Source organism: Babylonia areolata, chromosome 12 (genome assembly GCF_041734735.1).
Source record: "Babylonia areolata isolate BAREFJ2019XMU chromosome 12, ASM4173473v1, whole genome shotgun sequence".
Classification (NCBI taxonomy): domain Eukaryota; kingdom Metazoa; phylum Mollusca; class Gastropoda; order Neogastropoda; family Buccinidae; genus Babylonia; species Babylonia areolata.
In genome coordinates this window covers 4,266,848-4,289,347 of record NC_134887.1, presented here as the reverse complement: position 1 = coordinate 4,289,347, position 22,500 = coordinate 4,266,848, and the positions used below count along the sequence as shown (strand labels likewise).

At 47.3% G+C, this 22,500-nt stretch overlaps 11 protein-coding genes and 3 pseudogenes across 11 annotated transcripts in view; 7 read left to right on the top strand and 7 right to left on the bottom strand.

Moving 5' to 3' along the window:
- Window positions 1-35, bottom strand: part of LOC143287990 (histone H4) — a 515-nt gene extending 480 nt beyond the window's left edge. The window contains exon 1 of the mRNA XM_076596239.1: window positions 1-35. This exon is cut by the window's left edge and continues 480 nt beyond it. The gene's annotated coding sequence lies outside the window, so the exon portion shown is untranslated.
- Window positions 36-1,583: 1,548 nt separating this feature from the next.
- Window positions 1,584-2,163, bottom strand: LOC143287988 (histone H2A). The gene has a single exon (XM_076596237.1). It carries the CDS (start codon window positions 1,971-1,973, stop codon window positions 1,584-1,586), a length of 390 nt encoding a protein of 129 aa, XP_076452352.1. The 5' UTR covers window positions 1,974-2,163.
- LOC143287989 (histone H2B, gonadal) lies at window positions 2,162-2,670 on the top strand. Its single transcript, XM_076596238.1, has one exon. It carries the CDS (start codon window positions 2,199-2,201, stop codon window positions 2,565-2,567), a length of 369 nt encoding a protein of 122 aa, XP_076452353.1. The 5' UTR covers window positions 2,162-2,198; the 3' UTR covers window positions 2,568-2,670.
- A 1,622-nt stretch (window positions 2,671-4,292) lies between these two features.
- On the top strand, window positions 4,293-5,100 carry LOC143287986 (histone H3). The gene has a single exon (XM_076596236.1). The coding sequence runs from the start codon at window positions 4,495-4,497 to the stop codon at window positions 4,903-4,905; it is 411 nt and encodes a 136-aa protein (XP_076452351.1). The 5' UTR covers window positions 4,293-4,494; the 3' UTR covers window positions 4,906-5,100.
- A 655-nt stretch (window positions 5,101-5,755) lies between these two features.
- LOC143287985 (histone H4) lies at window positions 5,756-6,486 on the bottom strand. Its single transcript, XM_076596235.1, has one exon. It carries the CDS (start codon window positions 6,330-6,332, stop codon window positions 6,021-6,023), a length of 312 nt encoding a protein of 103 aa, XP_076452350.1. The 5' UTR covers window positions 6,333-6,486; the 3' UTR covers window positions 5,756-6,020.
- A 1,617-nt stretch (window positions 6,487-8,103) lies between these two features.
- Window positions 8,104-8,847, bottom strand: LOC143287983 (histone H2A). Its single transcript, XM_076596233.1, has one exon. The coding sequence runs from the start codon at window positions 8,655-8,657 to the stop codon at window positions 8,268-8,270; it is 390 nt and encodes a 129-aa protein (XP_076452348.1). The 5' UTR covers window positions 8,658-8,847; the 3' UTR covers window positions 8,104-8,267.
- On the top strand, window positions 8,846-9,354 carry LOC143287984 (histone H2B, gonadal). The gene has a single exon (XM_076596234.1). It carries the CDS (start codon window positions 8,883-8,885, stop codon window positions 9,249-9,251), a length of 369 nt encoding a protein of 122 aa, XP_076452349.1. The 5' UTR covers window positions 8,846-8,882; the 3' UTR covers window positions 9,252-9,354.
- A 1,569-nt stretch (window positions 9,355-10,923) lies between these two features.
- On the top strand, window positions 10,924-11,890 carry LOC143287982 (histone H3). The gene has a single exon (XM_076596232.1). It carries the CDS (start codon window positions 11,155-11,157, stop codon window positions 11,563-11,565), a length of 411 nt encoding a protein of 136 aa, XP_076452347.1. The 5' UTR covers window positions 10,924-11,154; the 3' UTR covers window positions 11,566-11,890.
- A 306-nt stretch (window positions 11,891-12,196) lies between these two features.
- LOC143287981 (histone H4) lies at window positions 12,197-13,172 on the bottom strand. The gene has a single exon (XM_076596231.1). The coding sequence runs from the start codon at window positions 12,988-12,990 to the stop codon at window positions 12,679-12,681; it is 312 nt and encodes a 103-aa protein (XP_076452346.1). The 5' UTR covers window positions 12,991-13,172; the 3' UTR covers window positions 12,197-12,678.
- A 1,767-nt stretch (window positions 13,173-14,939) lies between these two features.
- On the bottom strand, window positions 14,940-15,339 carry LOC143287980 (histone H2A). Its single transcript, XM_076596230.1, has one exon. It carries the CDS (start codon window positions 15,327-15,329, stop codon window positions 14,940-14,942), a length of 390 nt encoding a protein of 129 aa, XP_076452345.1. The 5' UTR covers window positions 15,330-15,339.
- Window positions 15,340-15,522: 183 nt separating this feature from the next.
- On the top strand, window positions 15,523-15,925 carry LOC143287979 (histone H2B, gonadal-like). The gene is given in 2 exon segments (XM_076596228.1): window positions 15,523-15,804; window positions 15,806-15,925. Coding segments are annotated over 2 exon segments (369 nt in total). The 5' UTR covers window positions 15,523-15,555.
- A 1,928-nt stretch (window positions 15,926-17,853) lies between these two features.
- LOC143287978 (histone H3-like) lies at window positions 17,854-18,320 on the top strand (annotated as a pseudogene).
- A 484-nt stretch (window positions 18,321-18,804) lies between these two features.
- LOC143288242 (uncharacterized) lies at window positions 18,805-22,029 on the bottom strand (annotated as a pseudogene).
- Window positions 22,030-22,250: 221 nt separating this feature from the next.
- Window positions 22,251-22,500, top strand: part of LOC143288241 (histone H2B, gonadal pseudogene) — a 2,114-nt pseudogene continuing 1,864 nt past the window's right edge.

The following is a 22,500-nucleotide window of genomic DNA, read 5'->3' as shown; positions in this document are numbered from 1 at the left end:
TGGTTGAAAGGCCTCCCAGCCAGCCACTCGCTGTCCATGTTTTATCTGACCCCTGAACCACAATGGCGGACTCGGTTCACAGGTCATAGCCAAGGGCGATAATAAACATATACACAATCGGTCTCTCTCTCTCTCTCTCTCTCAACTAAATATATATTTGTACATGTCTGTGTGTGTCTGAAACAACGGCACATGCACGTAAGACTGCCAGTGTGCTTATATCTCCACCGTTGGAAAACAATTAGGTAGTCAGTCAGTCAGTCAGTCAGTGTGTGGTGACTGAGTGTGTGTGTGTGTATGTGTGTGTGTGTGTGTGTGTGTGTGTGTGTGTGTGTGTGTGTGTGTGTGTTTGTGAGCGGCTGAGCGTGTGTGCATGTCTATATGTTTGTTCACATTTATGTGCTTATTTGTTCATTTATTCTTTATCATTATTGTCTCCTTACTTATGTTCATTTCTTCTTCTTTTCCTCCAGTTTATATTATTTCATTATCTGTCTTCTGTATGTTTGTTCACATTTATGTGCTTATTTGTTCATTTATTCTTTATCATTATTGTCTCCTTACTTATGTTCATTTCTTCTTCTTTTCCTCCAGTTTATATTATTTCATTATCTGTCTTCTATGTGTTTGTTCACATTTATGTGCTTATTTGTTCATTTATTCTTTATCATTATTGTCTCCTTACTTATGTTCATTTCTTCTTCTTTTCCTCCAGTTTATATTATTTCATTATCTGTCTTCTGTATGTTTGTTCACATTTATGTGCTTATTTGTTGATTTATTCTTTATCATTATTGTCTTCTTATTTATGTTCATTTCTTCTTCTTTTCCTCCTGTTTATGTTATTTCATTATCTGTCTGCTTACTTTTTTCTTTTCTTTATTTTCCTATTGAAGTTCATTTCTTTACTTATCTATTCATTCATTTAATTATGTATCCACTTGTTTGTTTCTGCTCTTTCTCTTTCTTCTTCCTTTCTCTCCCTCCACCCCCTTTCCCCTCAAGGCCTGGTTGATCACGTTGCAGCATGTGCTTGGCAGATGTTAGATGTGTGCCAATGTATCAGTATGTGTAGAACATAGCAGCAGCAGCAGCAGCAGCAGCAGCAGCAGCTCCTCGACACACAGAACACAACACAGACTGACTGGCAGCTGTGGACATGTCAGCGACAACACAAAAGAAACTATGATGCAGCGTGATCGACCATGTGTATGTATGTACGCATGTATGTATGTATGTGTGTATGTAGGTAGGTAGGTAGGTATTTATCTGTGGTGTGTGCGTGCAGGGGGTGGGGGGAGGAGCGATGCCACACGTATCACATGCAACCAGTCGATCAGCTGATCAGTCAGTTTCTCTGTCTATCTATTTATCATGTGTAATTTGTGTGCACACATGTGTTGTGCCGGTATATAACGTATGCATTATTTTGTGTCAGTGTGTTGCAAAGTAAGCATCTGACACATCCAGACGCATCACAACACAACTTTGTGGCAGCGAGATTGGCCAACCCACTCGGGGAAAAAGGGTGGTCCTTAAAAGGACCTGGGTCACTTAGTGGAAAGTGAGTGATGAGTGCTCCCTTAGGCTTTGCCGCCGGGGGCCTTGGTCTGGGACTTCTTGGGCAGAAGCACAGCCTGGATGTTGGGCAGCACACCACCCTGAGCGATAGTCACACCGGACAGGAGCTTGTTCAGCTCCTCGTCGTTGCGGATGGCCAGCTGAAGGTGACGAGGGATGATTCTCGTCTTCTTGTTGTCACGGGCGGCGTTGCCTGCCAACTCCAGCACTTCAGCGGCCAAGTACTCCAGCACGGCGGCCAGGTACACAGGGGCTCCAGCACCCACACGCTCAGCATAGTTGCCTTTGCGCAGGAGACGGTGGATACGCCCCACGGGGAACTGCAGTCCCGCGCGAGAAGAGCGGGACTTGCTCTTTCCCTTGACTTTTCCTCCTTTACCACGTCCAGACATGTTTTTTCACTTTCAGTTGATAGCAAGTAGCAAACTGACCTCACTGCAGCGCCCCAGCAGCGTTTTATTCAAGACCGTCATGAAGCCTGCACACAGCCCGCTCGCTTCACCGATCGACCAATGGCAGTCGCGCCGTAAGGCACAGCCGCCTTCCGACCCGACGCCCGAGATATTCGCAGCTCGCGCCGCGCGCCTTGCATTCAGTCACTCGTTCAACGTGCGACAATGCCACCCAAAGTCAGCTCCAAAGGTGCCAAGAAAGCCGGCAAGGCTAAGGCCGTCCGTGCCGGAGACAAGAAGCGCAAGAGGAAGAGGAAGGAAAGTTATGCTATCTACATCTACAAGGTGCTGAAGCAGGTGCATCCTGACACTGGTATCAGCAGCAAAGCCATGTCCATCATGAACAGCTTCGTTAACGATATCTTTGAGAGAATCGCCGCTGAAGCTTCCAGACTGGCCCACTACAACAAGCGTTCCACCATCACCAGCCGCGAGATCCAGACTGCTGTGCGTCTGCTGCTGCCTGGTGAACTGGCCAAACACGCTGTCAGCGAGGGTACCAAGGCCGTCACCAAGTACACCAGCAGCAAGTAGACCTGCCTTCCTTCCGAAGGAACAGCTTTCCCTGCTGTCCAAAGGCCCTTCTCAGGGCCACCCATCTTTTCCAAAGCGAGACTGGTCTATCTTGTTGACTCAGTTGTCATAAATAATTATAGTAAGATAGTAAGAGCTGAGCTGAACATAAATCAGATCTACCACTGAACTCGAACTCGATCTGTTTAATTCTAATGTCAGCCAATAATTCAATATACATACACACACACATACATACATACATACATACATACATATACCAGAGGATACGAAAAGTAAATGTTTCTACAACAACACGACGACGTACACTGAACGTAGATGTGTGCGTATACCAGTTATTACGATGTGTGCATGCATGATTATATTCGCTCTTCCCCACACCACCACCCAACCGCTGAACCCACAACCCCCACCCTAGTAGTAGTAGTAGCAGTATCAGATAACAAATAGCTATCAGTGATATTTCCACTGAAGAACACACTGCCATGTCAAAGATGGTGTCAGTGACCCTGATCAAGGCAACACAAGCCTGCACACGCCGGCCGACAACCATCTCAGTACACGCGAACACGCATACATGAACACACACACACACACACACACACACACACACACACACACACACACACACACACTCTCTCTCTCTCTCTCTCTTTACTGTGTCAGTCAGTCGATCGGTCAGTCAGTCAGTCAGTGCAATCACTTGGTCACACACACACGCGCGCGCTCTCAATCAGTACCGTCACTGTCAGTCAGTCAGTTGGTCAGTGCAATCACACACACACACACACACGTATACACATGTACACGCACGCGCGCACACACACACACACACACACACTCTCTCTCTATCTCTCAGTCAGTACCGTCACTGTGTCAGTCAGTCGGCCAGTGCAATCACACACACACACACACACAAACACACGCGCGCGCTCTCTCAGTCAGTACCGTCACTGTGTCAGTCAGTCAGTTGGTCAGTGCAATCACACACACACACACACACACACACACTCTCTCTCTCTCTCTCTCTCAGTCAGTACAGTCACTGTGTCAGTCAGTGCAATCACACACACACACACACAGATTCGTATACACATGTACACACACACACACACACACATGCACACGCACGTAACCACACACACACACACACAACACACACTCTCTCTCTCTCAGTCAGTACCGTCACTGTGTCAGTCAGTGCAATCACACACACACACACACAGATACGTATACACATGTACACACACACACACACACACACATGCACACGCACGTATTAACACACACACACACACACTCTCTCTCTCTCAGTCAGTACCGTCACTGTGTCAGTCAGTGCAATCACACACACACACACACACACACACACAACACACACACACACTCTCTCTCTCTCTCTCAGTCAGTACCGTCACTGTGTCAGTCAGTGCAATCACACACACACACACACACACACACACACATACGTATACACATGTACACACACCCACATGCACACACACGCAACACACAGACACAGACACACACACACACACACACACTTGGTCGTCAGCACCATTGCCTCAGGATATCTAGGTCAGATATATCTAGGTCAGATATAATTATCTGTCTGTGCGGTTTCAGTCAGTCAGTCAGTCAGTCAGTCAGTCAGTGCAATCACACACACACGCACACACACACACACACACACACACACCGACACACACAGACTTGGTCGTCAGTTACTGTGTCAGTCGCAGCAGTACCAGTACTGCCCTGTGGGGCAGATTTCATTGGCCATGAAGAGACGTAAGCTTGGCGACGATTGGTTGGTTCACCACCGCCACCGCTCGACTTGCACTGGCCCCGCTGCCCGGTATATAAGGGCCTCGCGGCGGCGAGTCGGATTCACCGTCTCTCTCGCTGAAAGACACGAACAAAGAAAATGGCCCGTACCAAGCAGACAGCCCGTAAGTCGACCGGAGGGAAAGCTCCACGCAAGCAGCTGGCCACCAAGGCTGCACGCAAGAGCGCCCCTGCCACGGGAGGTGTGAAGAAACCTCACCGTTACAGGCCCGGTACAGTGGCTCTTCGTGAGATCCGTCGTTACCAGAAGAGCACTGAGCTGCTGATCCGCAAGCTGCCCTTCCAGCGTCTGGTCCGTGAGATCGCTCAGGACTTCAAGACTGACCTGCGTTTCCAGAGCTCTGCCGTCATGGCCCTGCAGGAAGCCAGCGAGGCCTACCTGGTCGGTCTGTTCGAGGACACCAACCTGTGTGCCATCCACGCCAAGCGTGTGACCATCATGCCCAAGGACATCCAGCTGGCCCGTCGTATCCGAGGAGAGCGTGCTTAAGTTCAGCAGCACCCCGGCACATACATCACATCAAGGTCCTTTTCAGGACCACCCTCATTTTCCCAAGAGAGCTGGTCTTTCTCATTGCATATATATAAACATAATATGATATATCCTATCCTATCATATATCATGTCATATCAAATCATATCATATCATGTGTGTGAATACTGTACCTTAAAATCGCAGCCACAGCAAAATGAACAAATAAATAAATTATCATGAAAACATGACACCACACCACATCAGATCAGATCAGATGTATATATACATAGCATGAGAATAAAACAGCATTCAGCAATTACCAAGCCTCAGCTAAGAGCATATACACATACATACATTAAGAGGGGGATGGACACATCAAGTTGATCAGTGAAAATAAACAGATAGGTCTACGACATACAACTACTCCAGCCTCCTTAGCTCTGGTCACGACGGGTCAGGGGGCAGAGGTTAGCGGCAGCCATTGACAGTCGATCGAGTACGACAGTTCACAGTTCACAGGTCGGGTCAAAGGTTAGCAGCAGCCGCAAGCCATTCTCAGTCTCTCTCCTCATTGGTCCACAACACGCCTGCCCACCAATCAAAAGCACGTCGTAACAACTCCCTGCTCTCTGTGTGTGTGTGTGTGTGTGTGTGTGTGTATGTGTGTGCACCTTTCAACTCTGACCTCTCCAGCTCCCGTCGCCGCGTTTTTGCCCTTCTCTTCCTAGGTCTTTTTTTTTTTTTTATATATATATATATATTTTTTTTTTTTTAGCTTTTCAAAACCCTCTCTTGTCTGTGTGTCTGCGTAGCATGTCAGCTGAGCTGAGCTGAGCTGTGGTTAGGTGAGGTTAGCTTAGCTGAACTTAACTTAGCTTGGGTTAGGTGAGATAATATTAGCTGCTAGGTATCTAACGAACACACTCGCTCGCTGGACTGGTCAGTGACAACAATGATGCAACTGCATCACAGCTTACTGTGCCGCACACACACACACACACACGCAACACACACTGGCTGGAAAATGACACACAATGGGACACACCAGCTCTCTTGTGAAAATTTGGTAGCCCTAAAAAGGGCTTGATTGAGTGGGTCTGGGAAGAGGGGCAGACAGCAGTTGCTGTTGTCTAACCGCCGAAGCCGTACAGGGTGCGACCCTGACGCTTCAGTGCGTACACCACATCCATGGCCGTCACTGTCTTCCTCTTGGCATGCTCCGTGTAAGTGACAGCGTCCCGGATAACGTTCTCAAGGAAAACCTTGAGCACACCACGGGTCTCCTCGTAGATCAAGCCGGAGATACGCTTCACACCACCACGACGTGCCAGACGACGGATAGCGGGCTTCGTGATACCCTGGATGTTGTCACGAAGAACTTTGCGGTGACGCTTGGCGCCCCCCTTTCCCAGGCCCTTACCTCCTTTGCCGCGACCAGACATGTTTCTCCTTTGGCAACTGTACTGCAACAGAATGTAAATCGCACAGTTTTTCAGCCTTTTATGCGCAGCTGCCGTCTCTCAAAGAACGACACGGAGCAGCCTCACGACGTTGTTTTCATTGGTTGAAAGGCCTCCCAGCCAGCCACTCGCTGTCCATGTTTTATCTGACCCCTGAACCACAATGGCGGACTCGGTTCACAGGTCATAGCCAAGGGCGATAATAAACATATACACAATCGGTCTCTCTCTCTCTCTCTCTCTCAACTAAATATATATTTGTACATGTCTGTGTGTGTCTGAAACAACGGCACATGCACGTAAGACTGCCAGTGTGCTTATATCTCCACCGTTGGAAAACAATTAGGTAGTCAGTCAGTCAGTCAGTCAGTGTGTGGTGACTGAGTGTGTGTGTGTGTATGTGTGTGTGTGTGTGTGTGTGTGTGTGTGTGTGTGTGTGTGTTTGTGAGCGGCTGAGCGTGTGTGCATGTCTATATGTTTGTTCACATTTATGTGCTTATTTGTTCATTTATTCTTTATCATTATTGTCTTCTTATTTATGTTCATTTCTTCTTCTTTTCCTCCAGTTTATATTATTTCATTATCTGTCTTCTATGTGTTTGTTCACATTTATGTGCTTATTTGTTCATTTATTCTTTATCATTATTGTCTCCTTACTTATGTTCATTTCTTCTTCTTTTCCTCCAGTTTATATTATTTCATTATCTGTCTTCTGTATGTTTGTTCACATTTATGTGCTTATTTGTTCATTTATTCTTTATCATTATTGTCTCCTTACTTATGTTCATTTCTTCTTCTTTTCCTCCAGTTTATATTATTTCATTATCTGTCTTCTGTATGTTTGTTCACATTTATGTGCTTATTTGTTCATTTATTCTTTATCATTATTGTCTCCTTACTTATGTTCATTTCTTCTTCTTTTCCTCCAGTTTATATTATTTCATTATCTGTCTTCTATGTGTTTGTTCACATTTATGTGCTTATTTGTTCATTTATTCTTTATCATTATTGTCTCCTTACTTATGTTCATTTCTTCTTCTTTTCCTCCAGTTTATATTATTTCATTATCTGTCTTCTGTATGTTTGTTCACATTTATGTGCTTATTTGTTGATTTATTCTTTATCATTATTGTCTTCTTATTTATGTTCATTTCTTCTTCTTTTCCTCCTGTTTATGTTATTTCATTATCTGTCTGCTTACTTTTTTCTTTTCTTTATTTTCCTATTGAAGTTCATTTCTTTACTTATCTATTCATTCATTTAATTATGTATCCACTTGTTTGTTTCTGCTCTTTCTCTTTCTTCTTCCTTTCTCTCCCTCCACCCCCTTTCCCCTCAAGGCCTGGTTGATCACGTTGCAGCATGTGCTTGGCAGATGTTAGATGTGTGCCAATGTATCAGTATGTGTAGAACATAGCAGCAGCAGCAGCAGCAGCAGCAGCAGCAGCTCCTCGACACACAGAACACAACACAGACTGACTGGCAGCTGTGGACATGTCAGCGACAACACAAAAGAAACTATGATGCAGCGTGATCGACCATGTGTATGTATGTACGCATGTATGTATGTATGTGTGTATGTAGGTAGGTAGGTAGGTATTTATCTGTGGTGTGTGCGTGCAGGGGGTGGGGGAAGGAGCGATGCCACACGTATCACATGCAACCAGTCGATCAGCTGATCAGTCAGTTTCTCTGTCTATCTATTTATCATGTGTAATTTGTGTGCACACATGTGTTGTGCCGGTATATAACGTATGCATTATTTTGTGTCAGTGTGTTGCAAAGTAAGCATCTGACACATCCAGACGCATCACAACACAACTTTGTGGCAGCGAGATTGGCCAACCCACTCGGGAAAAAGGGTGGTCCTTAAAAGGACCTGGGTCACTTAGTGGAAAGTGAGTGATGAGTGCTCCCTTAGGCTTTGCCGCCGGGGGCCTTGGTCTGGGACTTCTTGGGCAGAAGCACAGCCTGGATGTTGGGCAGCACACCACCCTGAGCGATAGTCACACCGGACAGGAGCTTGTTCAGCTCCTCGTCGTTGCGGATGGCCAGCTGAAGGTGACGAGGGATGATTCTCGTCTTCTTGTTGTCACGGGCGGCGTTGCCTGCCAACTCCAGCACTTCAGCGGCCAAGTACTCCAGCACGGCGGCCAGGTACACAGGGGCTCCAGCACCCACACGCTCAGCATAGTTGCCTTTGCGCAGGAGACGGTGGATACGCCCCACGGGGAACTGCAGTCCCGCGCGAGAAGAGCGGGACTTGCTCTTTCCCTTGACTTTTCCTCCTTTACCACGTCCAGACATGTTTTTTCACTTTCAGTTGATAGCAAGTAGCAAACTGACCTCACTGCAGCGCCCCAGCAGCGTTTTATTCAAGACCGTCATGAAGCCTGCACACAGCCCGCTCGCTTCACCGATCGACCAATGGCAGTCGCGCCGTAAGGCACAGCCGCCTTCCGACCCGACGCCCGAGATATTCGCAGCTCGCGCCGCGCGCCTTGCATTCAGTCACTCGTTCAACGTGCGACAATGCCACCCAAAGTCAGCTCCAAAGGTGCCAAGAAAGCCGGCAAGGCTAAGGCCGTCCGTGCCGGAGACAAGAAGCGCAAGAGGAAGAGGAAGGAAAGTTATGCTATCTACATCTACAAGGTGCTGAAGCAGGTGCATCCTGACACTGGTATCAGCAGCAAAGCCATGTCCATCATGAACAGCTTCGTTAACGATATCTTTGAGAGAATCGCCGCTGAAGCTTCCAGACTGGCCCACTACAACAAGCGTTCCACCATCACCAGCCGCGAGATCCAGACTGCTGTGCGTCTGCTGCTGCCTGGTGAACTGGCCAAACACGCTGTCAGCGAGGGTACCAAGGCCGTCACCAAGTACACCAGCAGCAAGTAGACCTGCCTTCCTTCCGAAGGAACAGCTTTCCCTGCTGTCCAAAGGCCCTTCTCAGGGCCACCCATCTTTTCCAAAGCGAGACTGGTCTATCTTGTTGACTCAGTTGTCATAAATAATTATAGTAAGATAGTAAGAGCTGAGCTGAACATAAATCAGATCTACCACTGAACTCGAACTCGATCTGTTTAATTCTAATGTCAGCCAATAATTCAATATACATACACACACACATACATACATACATATACCAGAGGATACGAAAAGTAAATGTTTCTACAACAACACGACGACGTACACTGAACGTAGATGTGTGCGTATACCAGTTATTACGATGTGTGCATGCATGATTATATTCGCTCTTCCCCACACCACCACCCAACCGCTGAACCCACAACCCCCACCCTAGTAGTAGTAGTAGCAGTATCAGATAACAAATAGCTATCAGTGATATTTCCACTGAAGAACACACTGCCATGTCAAAGATGGTGTCAGTGACCCTGATCAAGGCAACACAAGCCTGCACACGCCGGCCGACAACCATCTCAGTACACGCGAACACGCATACATGAACACACACACACACACACACACACACACACACACACACACACACTCTCTCTCTCTCTCTTTACTGTGTCAGTCAGTCGATCGGTCAGTCAGTCAGTCAGTGCAATCACTTGGTCACACACACACGCGCGCGCTCTCAATCAGTACCGTCACTGTCAGTCAGTCAGTTGGTCAGTGCAATCACACACACACACACACACGTATACACATGTACACGCACGCGCGCACACACACACACACACACACACTCTCTCTCTATCTCTCAGTCAGTACCGTCACTGTGTCAGTCAGTCGGCCAGTGCAATCACACACACACACACACACAAACACACGCGCGCGCTCTCTCAGTCAGTACCGTCACTGTGTCAGTCAGTCAGTTGGTCAGTGCAATCACACACACACACACACACACACACTCTCTCTCTCTCTCTCTCTCTCAGTCAGTACAGTCACTGTGTCAGTCAGTGCAATCACACACACACACACACAGATTCGTATACACATGTACACACACACACACACATGCACACGCACGTAACCACACACACACACACACAACACACACTCTCTCTCTCTCAGTCAGTACCGTCACTGTGTCAGTCAGTGCAATCACACACACACACACACAGATACGTATACACATGTACACACACACACACACACACATGCACACGCACGTATTCACACACACACACACACTCTCTCTCTCTCAGTCAGTACCGTCACTGTGTCAGTCAGTGCAATCACACACACACACACACACACACACACACACAACACACACACACACTCTCTCTCTCTCTCTCAGTCAGTACCGTCACTGTGTCAGTCAGTGCAATCACACACACACACACACACACACATACGTATACACATGTACACACACCCACATGCACACACACGCAACACACAGACACAGACACACACACACACACACACACTTGGTCGTCAGCACCATTGCCTCAGGATATCTAGGTCAGATATATCTAGGTCAGATATAATTATCTGTCTGTGCGGTTTCAGTCAGTCAGTCAGTCAGTCAGTCAGTCAGTCAGTCAGTGCAATCACACACACACGCACACACACACACACACACACACACACACACCGACACACACAGACTTGGTCGTCAGTTACTGTGTCAGTCGCAGCAGTACCAGTACTGCCCTGTGGGGCAGATTTCATTGGCCATGAAGAGACGTAAGCTTGGCGACGATTGGTTGGTTCACCACCGCCACCGCTCGACTTGCACTGGCCCCGCTGCCCGGTATATAAGGGCCTCGCGGCGGCGAGTCGGATTCACCGTCTCTCTCGCTGAAAGACACGAACAAAGAAAATGGCCCGTACCAAGCAGACAGCCCGTAAGTCGACCGGAGGGAAAGCTCCACGCAAGCAGCTGGCCACCAAGGCTGCACGCAAGAGCGCCCCTGCCACGGGAGGTGTGAAGAAACCTCACCGTTACAGGCCCGGTACAGTGGCTCTTCGTGAGATCCGTCGTTACCAGAAGAGCACTGAGCTGCTGATCCGCAAGCTGCCCTTCCAGCGTCTGGTCCGTGAGATCGCTCAGGACTTCAAGACTGACCTGCGTTTCCAGAGCTCTGCCGTCATGGCCCTGCAGGAAGCCAGCGAGGCCTACCTGGTCGGTCTGTTCGAGGACACCAACCTGTGTGCCATCCACGCCAAGCGTGTGACCATCATGCCCAAGGACATCCAGCTGGCCCGTCGTATCCGAGGAGAGCGTGCTTAAGTTCAGCAGCACCCCGGCACATACATCACATCAAGGTCCTTTTCAGGACCACCCTCATTTTCCCAAGAGAGCTGGTCTTTCTCATTGCATATATATAAACATAATATGATATATCCTATCCTATCATATATCATGTCATATCAAATCATATCATATCATGTGTGTGAATACTGTACCTTAAAATCGCAGCCACAGCAAAATGAACAAATAAATAAATTATCATGAAAACATGACACCACACCACATCAGATCAGATCAGATGTATATATACATAGCATGAGAACAAAACAGCATTCAGCAATTACCAAGCCTCAGCTAAGAGCATATACACATACATACATTAAGAGGGGGATGGACACATCAAGTTGATCAGTGAAAATAAACAGATAGGTCTACGACATACAACTACTCCAGCCTCCTTAGCTCTGGTCACGACGGGTCAGGGGGGCAGAGGTTAGCGGCAGCCATTGACAGTCGATCGAGTACGACAGTTCACAGTTCACAGGTCGGGTCAAAGGTTAGCAGCAGCCGCAAGCCATTCTCAGTCTCTCTCCTCATTGGTCCACAACACGCCTGCCCACCAATCAAAAGCACGTCGTAACAACTCCCTGCTCTGTGTGTGTGTGTGTGTGTGTGTGTGTGTGTATGTGTGTGCACCTTTCAACTCTGACCTCTCCAGCTCCCGTCGCCGCGTTTTTGCCCTTCTCTTCCTAGGTCTTTTTTTTATTTTTTTTATATATATATATTTTTTTTTTTAGCTTTTCAAAACCCTCTCTTGTCTGTGTGTCTGCGTAGCATGTCAGCTGAGCTGAGCTGAGCTGTGGTTAGGTGAGGTTAGCTTAGCTGAACTTAACTTAGCTTGGGTTAGGTGAGATAATATTAGCTGCTAGGTATCTAACGAACACACTCGCTCGCTGGACTGGTCAGTGACAACAATGATGCAACTGCATCACAGCTTACTGTGCCGCACACACACACACACACACGCAACACACACTGGCTGGAAAATGACACACAATGGGACACACCAGCTCTCTTGTGAAAATTTGGTAGCCCTAAAAAGGGCTTGATTGAGTGGGTCTGGGAAGAGGGGCAGACAGCAGTTGCTGTTGTCTAACCGCCGAAGCCGTACAGGGTGCGACCCTGACGCTTCAGTGCGTACACCACATCCATGGCCGTCACTGTCTTCCTCTTGGCATGCTCCGTGTAAGTGACAGCGTCCCGGATAACGTTCTCAAGGAAAACCTTGAGCACACCACGGGTCTCCTCGTAGATCAAGCCGGAGATACGCTTCACACCACCACGACGTGCCAGACGACGGATAGCGGGCTTCGTGATACCCTGGATGTTGTCACGAAGAACTTTGCGGTGACGCTTGGCGCCCCCCTTTCCCAGGCCCTTACCTCCTTTGCCGCGACCAGACATGTTTCTCCTTTGGCAACTGTACTGCAACAGAATGTAAATCGCACAGTTTTTCAGCCTTTTATGCGCAGCTGCCGTCTCTCAAAGAACGACACGGAGCAGCCTCACGACGTTGTTTTCATTGGTTGAAAGGCCTCCCAGCCAGCCACTCGCTGTCCATGTTTTATCTGACCCCTGAACCACAATGGCGGACTCGGTTCACAGGTCATAGCCAAGGGCGATAATAAACATATACACAATCGGTCTCTCTCTCTCTCTCTCTCTCAACTAAATATATATTTGTACATGTCTGTGTGTGTCTGAAACAACGGCACATGCACGTAAGACTGCCAGTGTGCTTATATCTCCACCGTTGGAAAACAATTAGGTAGTCAGTCAGTCAGTCAGTCAGTGTGTGGTGACTGAGTGTGTGTGTGTGTGTATGTGTGTGTGTGTGTGTGTGTGTGTGTGTGTGTGTGTGTGTGTGTGTGTGTGTTTGTGAGCGGCTGAGCGTGTGTGCATGTCTATATGTTTGTTCACATTTATGTGCTTATTTGTTCATTTATTCTTTATCATTATTGTCTTCTTATTTATGTTCATTTCTTCTTCTTTTCCTCCAGTTTATATTATTTCATTATCTGTCTTCTGTATGTTTGTTCACATTTATGTGCTTATTTGTTCATTTATTCTTTATCATTATTGTCTCCTTACTTATGTTCATTTCTTCTTCTTTTCCTCCAGTTTATATTATTTCATTATCTGTCTTCTGTATGTTTGTTCACATTTATGTGCTTATTTGTTCATTTATTCTTTATCATTATTGTCTCCTTACTTATGTTCATTTCTTCTTCTTTTCCTCCAGTTTATATTATTTCATTATCTGTCTTCTGTATGTTTGTTCACATTTATGTGCTTATTTGTTCATTTATTCTTTATCATTATTGTCTCCTTACTTATGTTCATTTCTTCTTCTTTTCCTCCAGTTTATATTATTTCATTATCTGTCTTCTATGTGTTTGTTCACATTTATGTGCTTATTTGTTCATTTATTCTTTATCATTATTGTCTCCTTACTTATGTTCATTTCTTCTTCTTTTCCTCCAGTTTATATTATTTCATTATCTGTCTTCTGTATGTTTGTTCACATTTATGTGCTTATTTGTTGATTTATTCTTTATCATTATTGTCTTCTTATTTATGTTCATTTCTTCTTCTTTTCCTCCTGTTTATGTTATTTCATTATCTGTCTGCTTACTTTTTTCTTTTCTTTATTTTCCTATTGAAGTTCATTTCTTTACTTATCTATTCATTCATTTAATTATGTATCCACTTGTTTGTTTCTGCTCTTTCTCTTTCTTCTTCCTTTCTCTCCCTCCACCCCCTTTCCCCTCAAGGCCTGGTTGATCACGTTGCAGCATGTGCTTGGCAGATGTTAGATGTGTGCCAATGTCTCAGTATGTGTAGAACATAGCAGCAGCAGCAGCAGCAGCAGCAGCAGCAGCTCCTCGACACACAGAACACAACACAGACTGACTGGCAGCTGTGGACATGTCAGCGACAACACAAAAGAAACTATGATGCAGCGTGATCGACCATGTGTATGTATGTACGCATGTATGTATGTATGTGTGTATGTAGGTAGGTAGGTAGGTATTTATCTGTGGTGTGTGCGTGCAGGGGGTGGGGGGGAGGAGCGATGCCACACGTATCACATGCAACCAGTCGATCAGCTGATCAGTCAGTTTCTCTGTCTATCTATTTATCATGTGTAATTTGTGTGCACACATGTGTTGTGCCGGTATATAACGTATGCATTATTTTGTGTCAGTGTGTTGCAAAGTAAGCATCTGACACATCCAGACGCATCACAACACAACTTTGTGGCAGCGAGATTGGCCAACCCACTCGGGAAAAAAGGGTGGTCCTTAAAAGGACCTGGGTCACTTAGGGGAAAGTGAGTGATGAGTGCTCCCTTAGGCTTTGCCGCCGGGGGCCTTGGTCTGGGACTTCTTGGGCAGAAGCACAGCCTGGATGTTGGGCAGCACACCACCCTGAGCGATAGTCACACCGGACAGGAGCTTGTTCAGCTCCTCGTCGTTGCGGATGGCCAGCTGAAGGTGACGAGGGATGATTCTCGTCTTCTTGTTGTCACGGGCGGCGTTGCCTGCCAACTCCAGCACTTCAGCGGCCAAGTACTCCAGCACGGCGGCCAGGTACACAGGGGCTCCAGCACCCACACGCTCAGCATAGTTGCCTTTGCGCAGGAGACGGTGGATACGCCCCACGGGGAACTGCAGTCCCGCGCGAGAAGAGCGGGACTTGCTCTTTCCCTTGACTTTTCCTCCTTTACCACGTCCAGACATGTTTTTTTCACTTTCAGTTGATAGCAAGTAGCAAACTGACCTCACTGCAGCGCCCCAGCAGCGTTTTATTCAAGACCGTCATGAAGCCTGCACACAGCCCGCTCGCTTCACCGATCGACCAATGGCAGTCGCGCCGTAAGGCACAGCCGCCTTCCGACCCGACGCCCGAGATATTCGCAGCTCGCGCCGCGCGCCTTGCATTCAGTCACTCGTTCAACGTGCGACAATGCCACCCAAAGTCAGCTCCAAAGGTGCCAAGAAAGCCGGCAAGGCTAAGGCCGTCCGTGCCGGAGACAAGAAGCGCAAGAGGAAGAGGAAGGAAAGTTATGCTATCTACATCTACAAGGTGCTGAAGCAGGTGCATCCTGACACTGGTATCAGCAGCAAAGCCATGTCCATCATGAACAGCTTCGTTAACGATATCTTTGAGAGAATCGCCGCTGAAGCTTCCAGACTGGCCCACTACAACAAGCGTTTCCACCATCACCAGCCGCGAGATCCAGACTGCTGTGCGTCTGCTGCTGCCTGGTGAACTGGCCAAACACGCTGTCAGCGAGGGTACCAAGGCCGTCACCAAGTACACCAGCAGCAAGTAGACCTGCCTTCCTTCCGAAGGAACAGCTTTCCCTGCTGTCCAAAGGCCCTTCTCAGGGCCACCCATCTTTTCCAAAGCGAGACTGGTCTATCTTGTTGAACTCAGTTGTCATAAATAATTATAGTAAGATAGTAAGAGCTGAGCTGAACATAAATCAGATCTACCACTGAACTCGAACTCGATCTGTTTAATTCTAATGTCACCAATAATTCAATATACATACACACACACATACATACATACATACATACATACATATACCAGAGGATACGAAAAGTAAATGTTTCTACAACAACACGACGACGTACACGAACGTAGATGTGTGCGTATACCAGTTATTACGATGTGTGCATGCATGATTATATCGCTCTTCCCCACACCACCACCCAACCGCTGAACCCACAACCCCCACCCTAGTAGTAGTAGTAGCAGTATCAGATAACAAATAGCTATCAGTGATATTTCCACTGAAGAACACACTGGCCATGTCAAAGATGGTGTCAGTGACCCTGATCAAGGCAACACAAGCCTGCACACGCCGGCCGACAACCATCTCAGTACAACGCGAACACGCATACATGAACACACACACACACACACACACACACACACACACACACACACACACACACACACACTCTCTCTTCTCTCTCTCTTTACTGTGCAGTCAGTCGATCGGTCAGTCAGTCAGTCAGTGCAATCACTTGGTCACACACACACGCGCGCGCTCTCAATCAGTACCGTCACTGTCAGTCAGTCAGTTGGTCAGTGCAATCACACACACACACACACACTATACACATGTACACGCACGCGCGCACACACACACACACACACACACTCTCCTCTATCTCTCAGTCAGTACCGTCACTGTGTCAGTCAGTCGGCCAGTGCAATCACACACACACACACACACAAACACACGCGCGCGCTCTCTCAGTCAGTACCGTCACTGTGTCAGTCAGTCAGTTGGTCAGTGCAATCACACACACACACACACACACACACACTCTCTCTCTCTCTCTCTCTCTCAGTCAGTACAGTCACTGTGTCAGTCAGTGCAATCACACACACACACACACAGATTCGTATACACATGTACACACACACACACACACACATGCACACGCACGTAACCACACACACACACACACAACACACACTCTCTCTCTCTCAGTCAGTACCGTCACTGTGTCAGTCAGTGCAATCACACACACACACACACAGATACGTATACACATGTACACACACACACACACACACATGCACACGCACGTATTCACACACACACACTCACTCTCTCTCTCTCAGTCAGTACCGTCACTGTGTCAGTCAGTGCAATCACACACACACACACACACACACACACACACACACACACACACACTCTCTCTCTCTCTCTCAGTCAGTACCGTCACTGTGTCAGTCAGTGCAATCACACACACACACACACACACACACACACATACGTATACACATGTACACACACCCACATGCACACACACGCAACACACAGACACAGACACACACACACACACACACACACTTGGTCGTCAGCACCATTGCCTCAGGATATCTAGGTCAGATATATCTAGGTCAGATATAATTATCTGTCTGTGCGGTTTCAGTCAGTCAGTCAGTCAGTCAGTCAGTCAGTGCAATCACACACACACGCACACACACACACCACACACACACACACCGACACACACAGACTTGGTCGTCAGTTACTGTGTCAGTCGCAGCAGTACCAGTACTGCCCTGTGGGGCAGATTTCATTGGCCATGAAGAGACGTAAGCTTGGCGACGATTGGTTGGTTCACCACCGCCACCGCTCGACTTGCACTGGCCCCGCTGCCCGGTATATAAGGGCCTCGCGGCGCGAGTCGGATTCACCGTCTCTCTCGCTGAAAGACACGAACAAAGAAAATGGCCCGTACCAAGCAGACAGCCCGTAAGTCGACCGGAGGAAAGCTCCACGCAAGCAGCTGGCCACCAAGGCTGCACGCAAGAGCGCCCCTGCCACGGAGGTGTGAAGAAACCTCACCGTTACAGGCCCGGTACAGTGGCTCTTCGTGAGATCCGTCGTTACCAGAAGAGCACTGAGCTGCTGATCCGCAAGCTGCCCTTCCAGCGTCTGGTCCGTGAGATCGCTCAGGACTTCAAGACTGACCTGCGTTTCCAGAGCTCTGCCGTCATGGCCCTGCAGGAAGCCAGCGAGGCCTACCTGGTCGGTCTGTTCGAGGACACCAACCTGTGTGCCATCCACGCCAAGCGTGTGACCATCATGCCCAAGGACATCCAGCTGGCCCGTCGTATCCGAGGAGAGCGTGCTTAAGTTCAGCAGCACCCCGGCACATACATCACATCAAGGTCCTTTTCAGGACCACCCTCATTTTCCCAAGAGAGCTGGTCTTTCTCTATTGCATATATATAAACATAATATGATATATCCTATCCTATCATATATCATGTCATATCAAATCATATCATATCATGTGTGTGAATACTGTACCTTAAAATCGCAGCCACAGCAAAATGAACAAATAAATAAATTATCATGAAAACATGACACCACACCACATCAGATCAGATCAGATGTATATATACATAGCATGAGAATAAAACAGCATTCAGCAATTACCAAGCCTCAGCTAAGAGCATATACACATACATACATTAAGAGGGGGATGGACACATCAAGTTGATCAGTGAAAATAAACAGATAGGTCTACGACATACAACTACTCCAGCCTCCTTAGCTCTGGTCACGACGGGTCAGGGGGCAGAGGTTAGCGGCAGCCATTGACAGTCGATCGAGTACGACAGTTTCACAGTTCACAGGTCGGGTCAAAGGTTAGCAGCAGCCGCAAGCCATTCTCAGTCTCTCTCCTCATTGGTCCACAACACGCCTGCCCACCAATCAAAAGCACGTCGTAACAACTCCCTGCTCTCTGTGTGGTGTGTGTGTGTGTGTGTGTGTGTATGTGTGTGCACCTTCAACTCTGACCTCTCCAGCTCCCGTCGCCGCGTTTTTTGCCCTTCTCTTCCTAGGTCTTTTTTTTTTTTTATATATATATATATATTTTTTTTTTTTTAGCTTTTCAAAACCCTCTCTTGTCTGTGTGTCTGCGTAGCATGTCAGCTGAGGCTGAGCTGAGCTGTGGTTAGGTGAGGTTAGCTTAGCTGAACTTAACTTAGCTTGGGTTAGGTGAGATAATATTAGCTGCTAGGTATCTAACGAACACACTCGCTCGCTGGACTGGTCAGTGACAACAATGATGCAACTGCATCACAGCTTACTGTGCCGCACACACACACACACACACGCAACACACACTGGCTGGAAAATGACACACAATGGGACACACCAGCTCTCTTGTGAAAATTTGGTAGCCCTAAAAAGGGCTTGATTGAGTGGTCTGGGAAGAGGGGCAGACAGCAGTTGCTGTTGTCTAATCCGCCGAAGCCGTACAGGGTGCGAACCCTGACGCTTCAGTGCGTACACCACATCCATGGCCGTCACTGTCTTCCTCTTGGCATGCTCCGTGTAAGTGACAGCGTCCCGGATAACGTTCTCAAGGAAAACCTTGAGCACACCACGGGTCTCCTCGTAGATCAAGCCGGAGATACGCTTCACAACCACCACGACGTGCCAGAACGACGGATAGCGGGCTTCGTGATACCCTGGATGTTGTCACGAAGAACTTTGCGGTGACGCTTGGCGCCCCCCCTTTCCCAGGCCCTTACCTCCTTTGCCGCGACCAGACATGTTTCTCCTTTGGCAACTGTACTGCAACAGAATGTAAATCGCACAGTTTTTTTTCAGCCTTTTATGCGCAGCTGCTCTGCCGTCTCTCAAAGAACGACACGAGCAGCCTCACGACGTTGTTTTCATTGGTTGAAAGGCCTCCCAGCCAGCCACTTCGCTGTCCATGTTTATCTGACCCCCTGAACCACAATGGCGGACTCGGTTCACAGTCATAGCCAAGGGCGATAATAAACATATACACAATCGTCTCTCTCTCTCTCTCTTCTCAACTAAATATATATTTGTACATGTCTGTGTGTGTCTGAAACAACGGCACATGCACGTAAGACTGCCAGTGTGCTTATATCTCCAACCGTTTGGAAAACAATTAGGTAGTCAGTCAGTCAGTCAGTCAGTGTGTGGGGTGACTGAGTGTGTGTGTGTGTATGTGTGTGTGTGTGTGGTGTGTGTGTGTGTGTGTGTGTGTTTTGTGAGCGGCTGAGCGGTGTGCATGTCTATATGTTTGTTCACATTTATGTGCTTATTTGTTCATTTATTCTTTATCATTATTGTCTTCTTATTTATGTTCATTTCTTCTTCTTTTCTCCAGTTTATATTATTTCATTATCTGTCTCTGTAGTGTTTGTTCACATTTATGTGCTTATTTGTTCATTTATTTCTTTATCATTATTGTCTCCTTACTTATGTTCATTTCTTGTTCTTTTCCCCAGTTTAATATTTCATTATCTGTCTTCTGTATGTTTGTTCACATTTATGTGCTTATTTGTTCATTTATTCTTTATCATTATTGTCTCCTTACTTATGTTCATTTCTTCTTCTTTTCCTCCAGTTTATATTATTTCATTATCTGTCTTCTGTATGTTTGTTCACATTTATGTGCTTATTTGTTCATTTATTCTTTATCATTATTGTCTCCTTACTTATGTTCATTTCTTCTTCTTTTCCTCCAGTTTATATTATTTCATTATCTGTCTTCTGTGTGTTTGTTCACATTTATGTGCTTATTTGTTCTTTATTCTTTATCATTATTGTCTCCTTACTTATGTGTCATTTCTTCTTCTTTTCTCCAGTTTATATTATTTCATTATCTGTCTTCTGTATGTTTGTTCACATTTAGGTGCTTATTTGTTGATTTATTCTTTATCATTATTGTCTTCTTATTTATGTTCATTTCTTCTTCTTTTCCTCCTGTTTATGTTATTTCATTATCTGTCTGCTTACTTTTTTCTTTTCTTTATTTCCTATTGAAGTTCATTTCTTACTTATCTATTCATTCATTTAATTATGTATCCACTTGTTTGTTTCTGCTCTTTCTCTTTCTTCTTCCTTTCTCTCCCTCACCCCCTTCCCCTCAAGGCCTGGTTGATCACGTTGCAGCATGTGCTTGGCAGATGTTAGATGTGTGCCAATGTATCAGTATGTGTAGAACAATAGCAGCAGCAGCAGCAGCACAGCAGCAGCTCCTCGACACACAGAACACAACACAGACTGACTGCAGCTGTGGACATGTCAGCGACAAACACAAAAGAAACTATGATGCAGCGTGATCGACCATGTGTAATGTATGTACGCATGTATGTATGTATGTGTGTAGTAGTAGGTAGTAGGTATTTATCTGTGGTGTGTGCGTGCAGGGGGTGGGGGAAGGAGCGATGCCAACACGTATCACATGCACCCAGTCGATTCGGTCAGCTGATCAGGTCAGGCAGTTCTCTGTCTGATCTATTTATCATGTGTAATTTGTGTGCACACATGTGTTGTGCCGGTATATAACGTATGCATTATTTTGTGTCAGTGTGTTGCAAAGTAAGCATCTGACCCATCCAGACGCATCACAACACAACTTTGTGGCAGCGAGATTGGCCAACCCCACTCGGGAAAAAGGGTGGTCCTTAAAGGACCTGGGTCACTTAGTGGAAAGTGAGTGATGAAGTGCTCCCTTAGGCTTTGCGCCGGGGGCCTTGGTCTGGGACTTCTTGGGCAGAAGCACAGCCTGGGATGTTGGGACAGCACACCACCCTGAGCGATAGTCACACCGGACAGAGCTTGTTCAGCTCCTCGTCGTTGCGGATGGCCAGCTGAAGGTGACGAGGATGATTCACGTCTTCTTGTTGTCACGGCGGCGTTGCCTGCCAACTCCAGCACTTCAGCGGCAAGTACTCCAGGCACGGCGGCCAGGATACACAGGGGCTCCAGCACCCACACGCTCAGCCTAGTTGCCTTTGCGCAGGGAGACGGTGGATACGCCCCACGGGGAACTGCAGTCCCGCGCGCGAGAAGAGCGGGACTTGCTCTTTCCCTTGACTTTTTCCTCCTTTACCACGTCCAGACATGTTTTTTCACTTTCAGTTGATAGCAAGTAGCAAACTGACCTCACTGCAGCGCCCAGCAGCGGTTTATTCAAGACCGTCATGAAGCCTGCACACAGCCCGCTCGCTCACCGATCGACCAATGGCAGTCGCGCCGTAAGCACAGCGCGCTTCCGACCCGACGCCCGAGATATTCGCAGCTCGCAGCCGCGCGCCTTGCATTCAGTCACGTTCAACGTGCGACAATGCCTCCCAAAGTCAGCTCAAAGGTGCCAAGAAAGCCGGCAAGGCTAAGGCGCCGTGCCGGAGACAAGAAGCGCAAGAGGAAGAGAAGGAAAGTTATGCTATCTACATCTACAAGGTGCTGAAGCAGGTGCATCCTGGACACTGGTATCAGCAGCAAAGCATGTCCATCATGAACCGCTTCGTTAACGATATCTTTGAGAGAATCGCCGCTGAAGCTTCCAGACGGCCCACTACAACAAGCGTTCCACC

What these genes read in the sequence shown, in the direction of transcription:
- LOC143287985 (XM_076596235.1), bottom strand. Translation starts at nt 6,332, where the DNA reads ATGTCTGGTCGCGGCAAAGGAGGTAAGGGCCTGGGAAAGGGGGGCGCC.
- LOC143287982 (XM_076596232.1), top strand. Translation starts at nt 11,155, where the DNA reads ATGGCCCGTACCAAGCAGACAGCCCGTAAGTCGACCGGAGGGAAAGCT.
- LOC143287980 (XM_076596230.1), bottom strand. Translation starts at nt 15,329, where the DNA reads ATGTCTGGACGTGGTAAAGGAGGAAAAGTCAAGGGAAAGAGCAAGTCC.
- LOC143287981 (XM_076596231.1), bottom strand. Translation starts at nt 12,990, where the DNA reads ATGTCTGGTCGCGGCAAAGGAGGTAAGGGCCTGGGAAAGGGGGGCGCC.
- LOC143287983 (XM_076596233.1), bottom strand. Translation starts at nt 8,657, where the DNA reads ATGTCTGGACGTGGTAAAGGAGGAAAAGTCAAGGGAAAGAGCAAGTCC.
- LOC143287989 (XM_076596238.1), top strand. Translation starts at nt 2,199, where the DNA reads ATGCCACCCAAAGTCAGCTCCAAAGGTGCCAAGAAAGCCGGCAAGGCT.
- LOC143287988 (XM_076596237.1), bottom strand. Translation starts at nt 1,973, where the DNA reads ATGTCTGGACGTGGTAAAGGAGGAAAAGTCAAGGGAAAGAGCAAGTCC.
- LOC143287986 (XM_076596236.1), top strand. Translation starts at nt 4,495, where the DNA reads ATGGCCCGTACCAAGCAGACAGCCCGTAAGTCGACCGGAGGGAAAGCT.
- LOC143287984 (XM_076596234.1), top strand. Translation starts at nt 8,883, where the DNA reads ATGCCACCCAAAGTCAGCTCCAAAGGTGCCAAGAAAGCCGGCAAGGCT.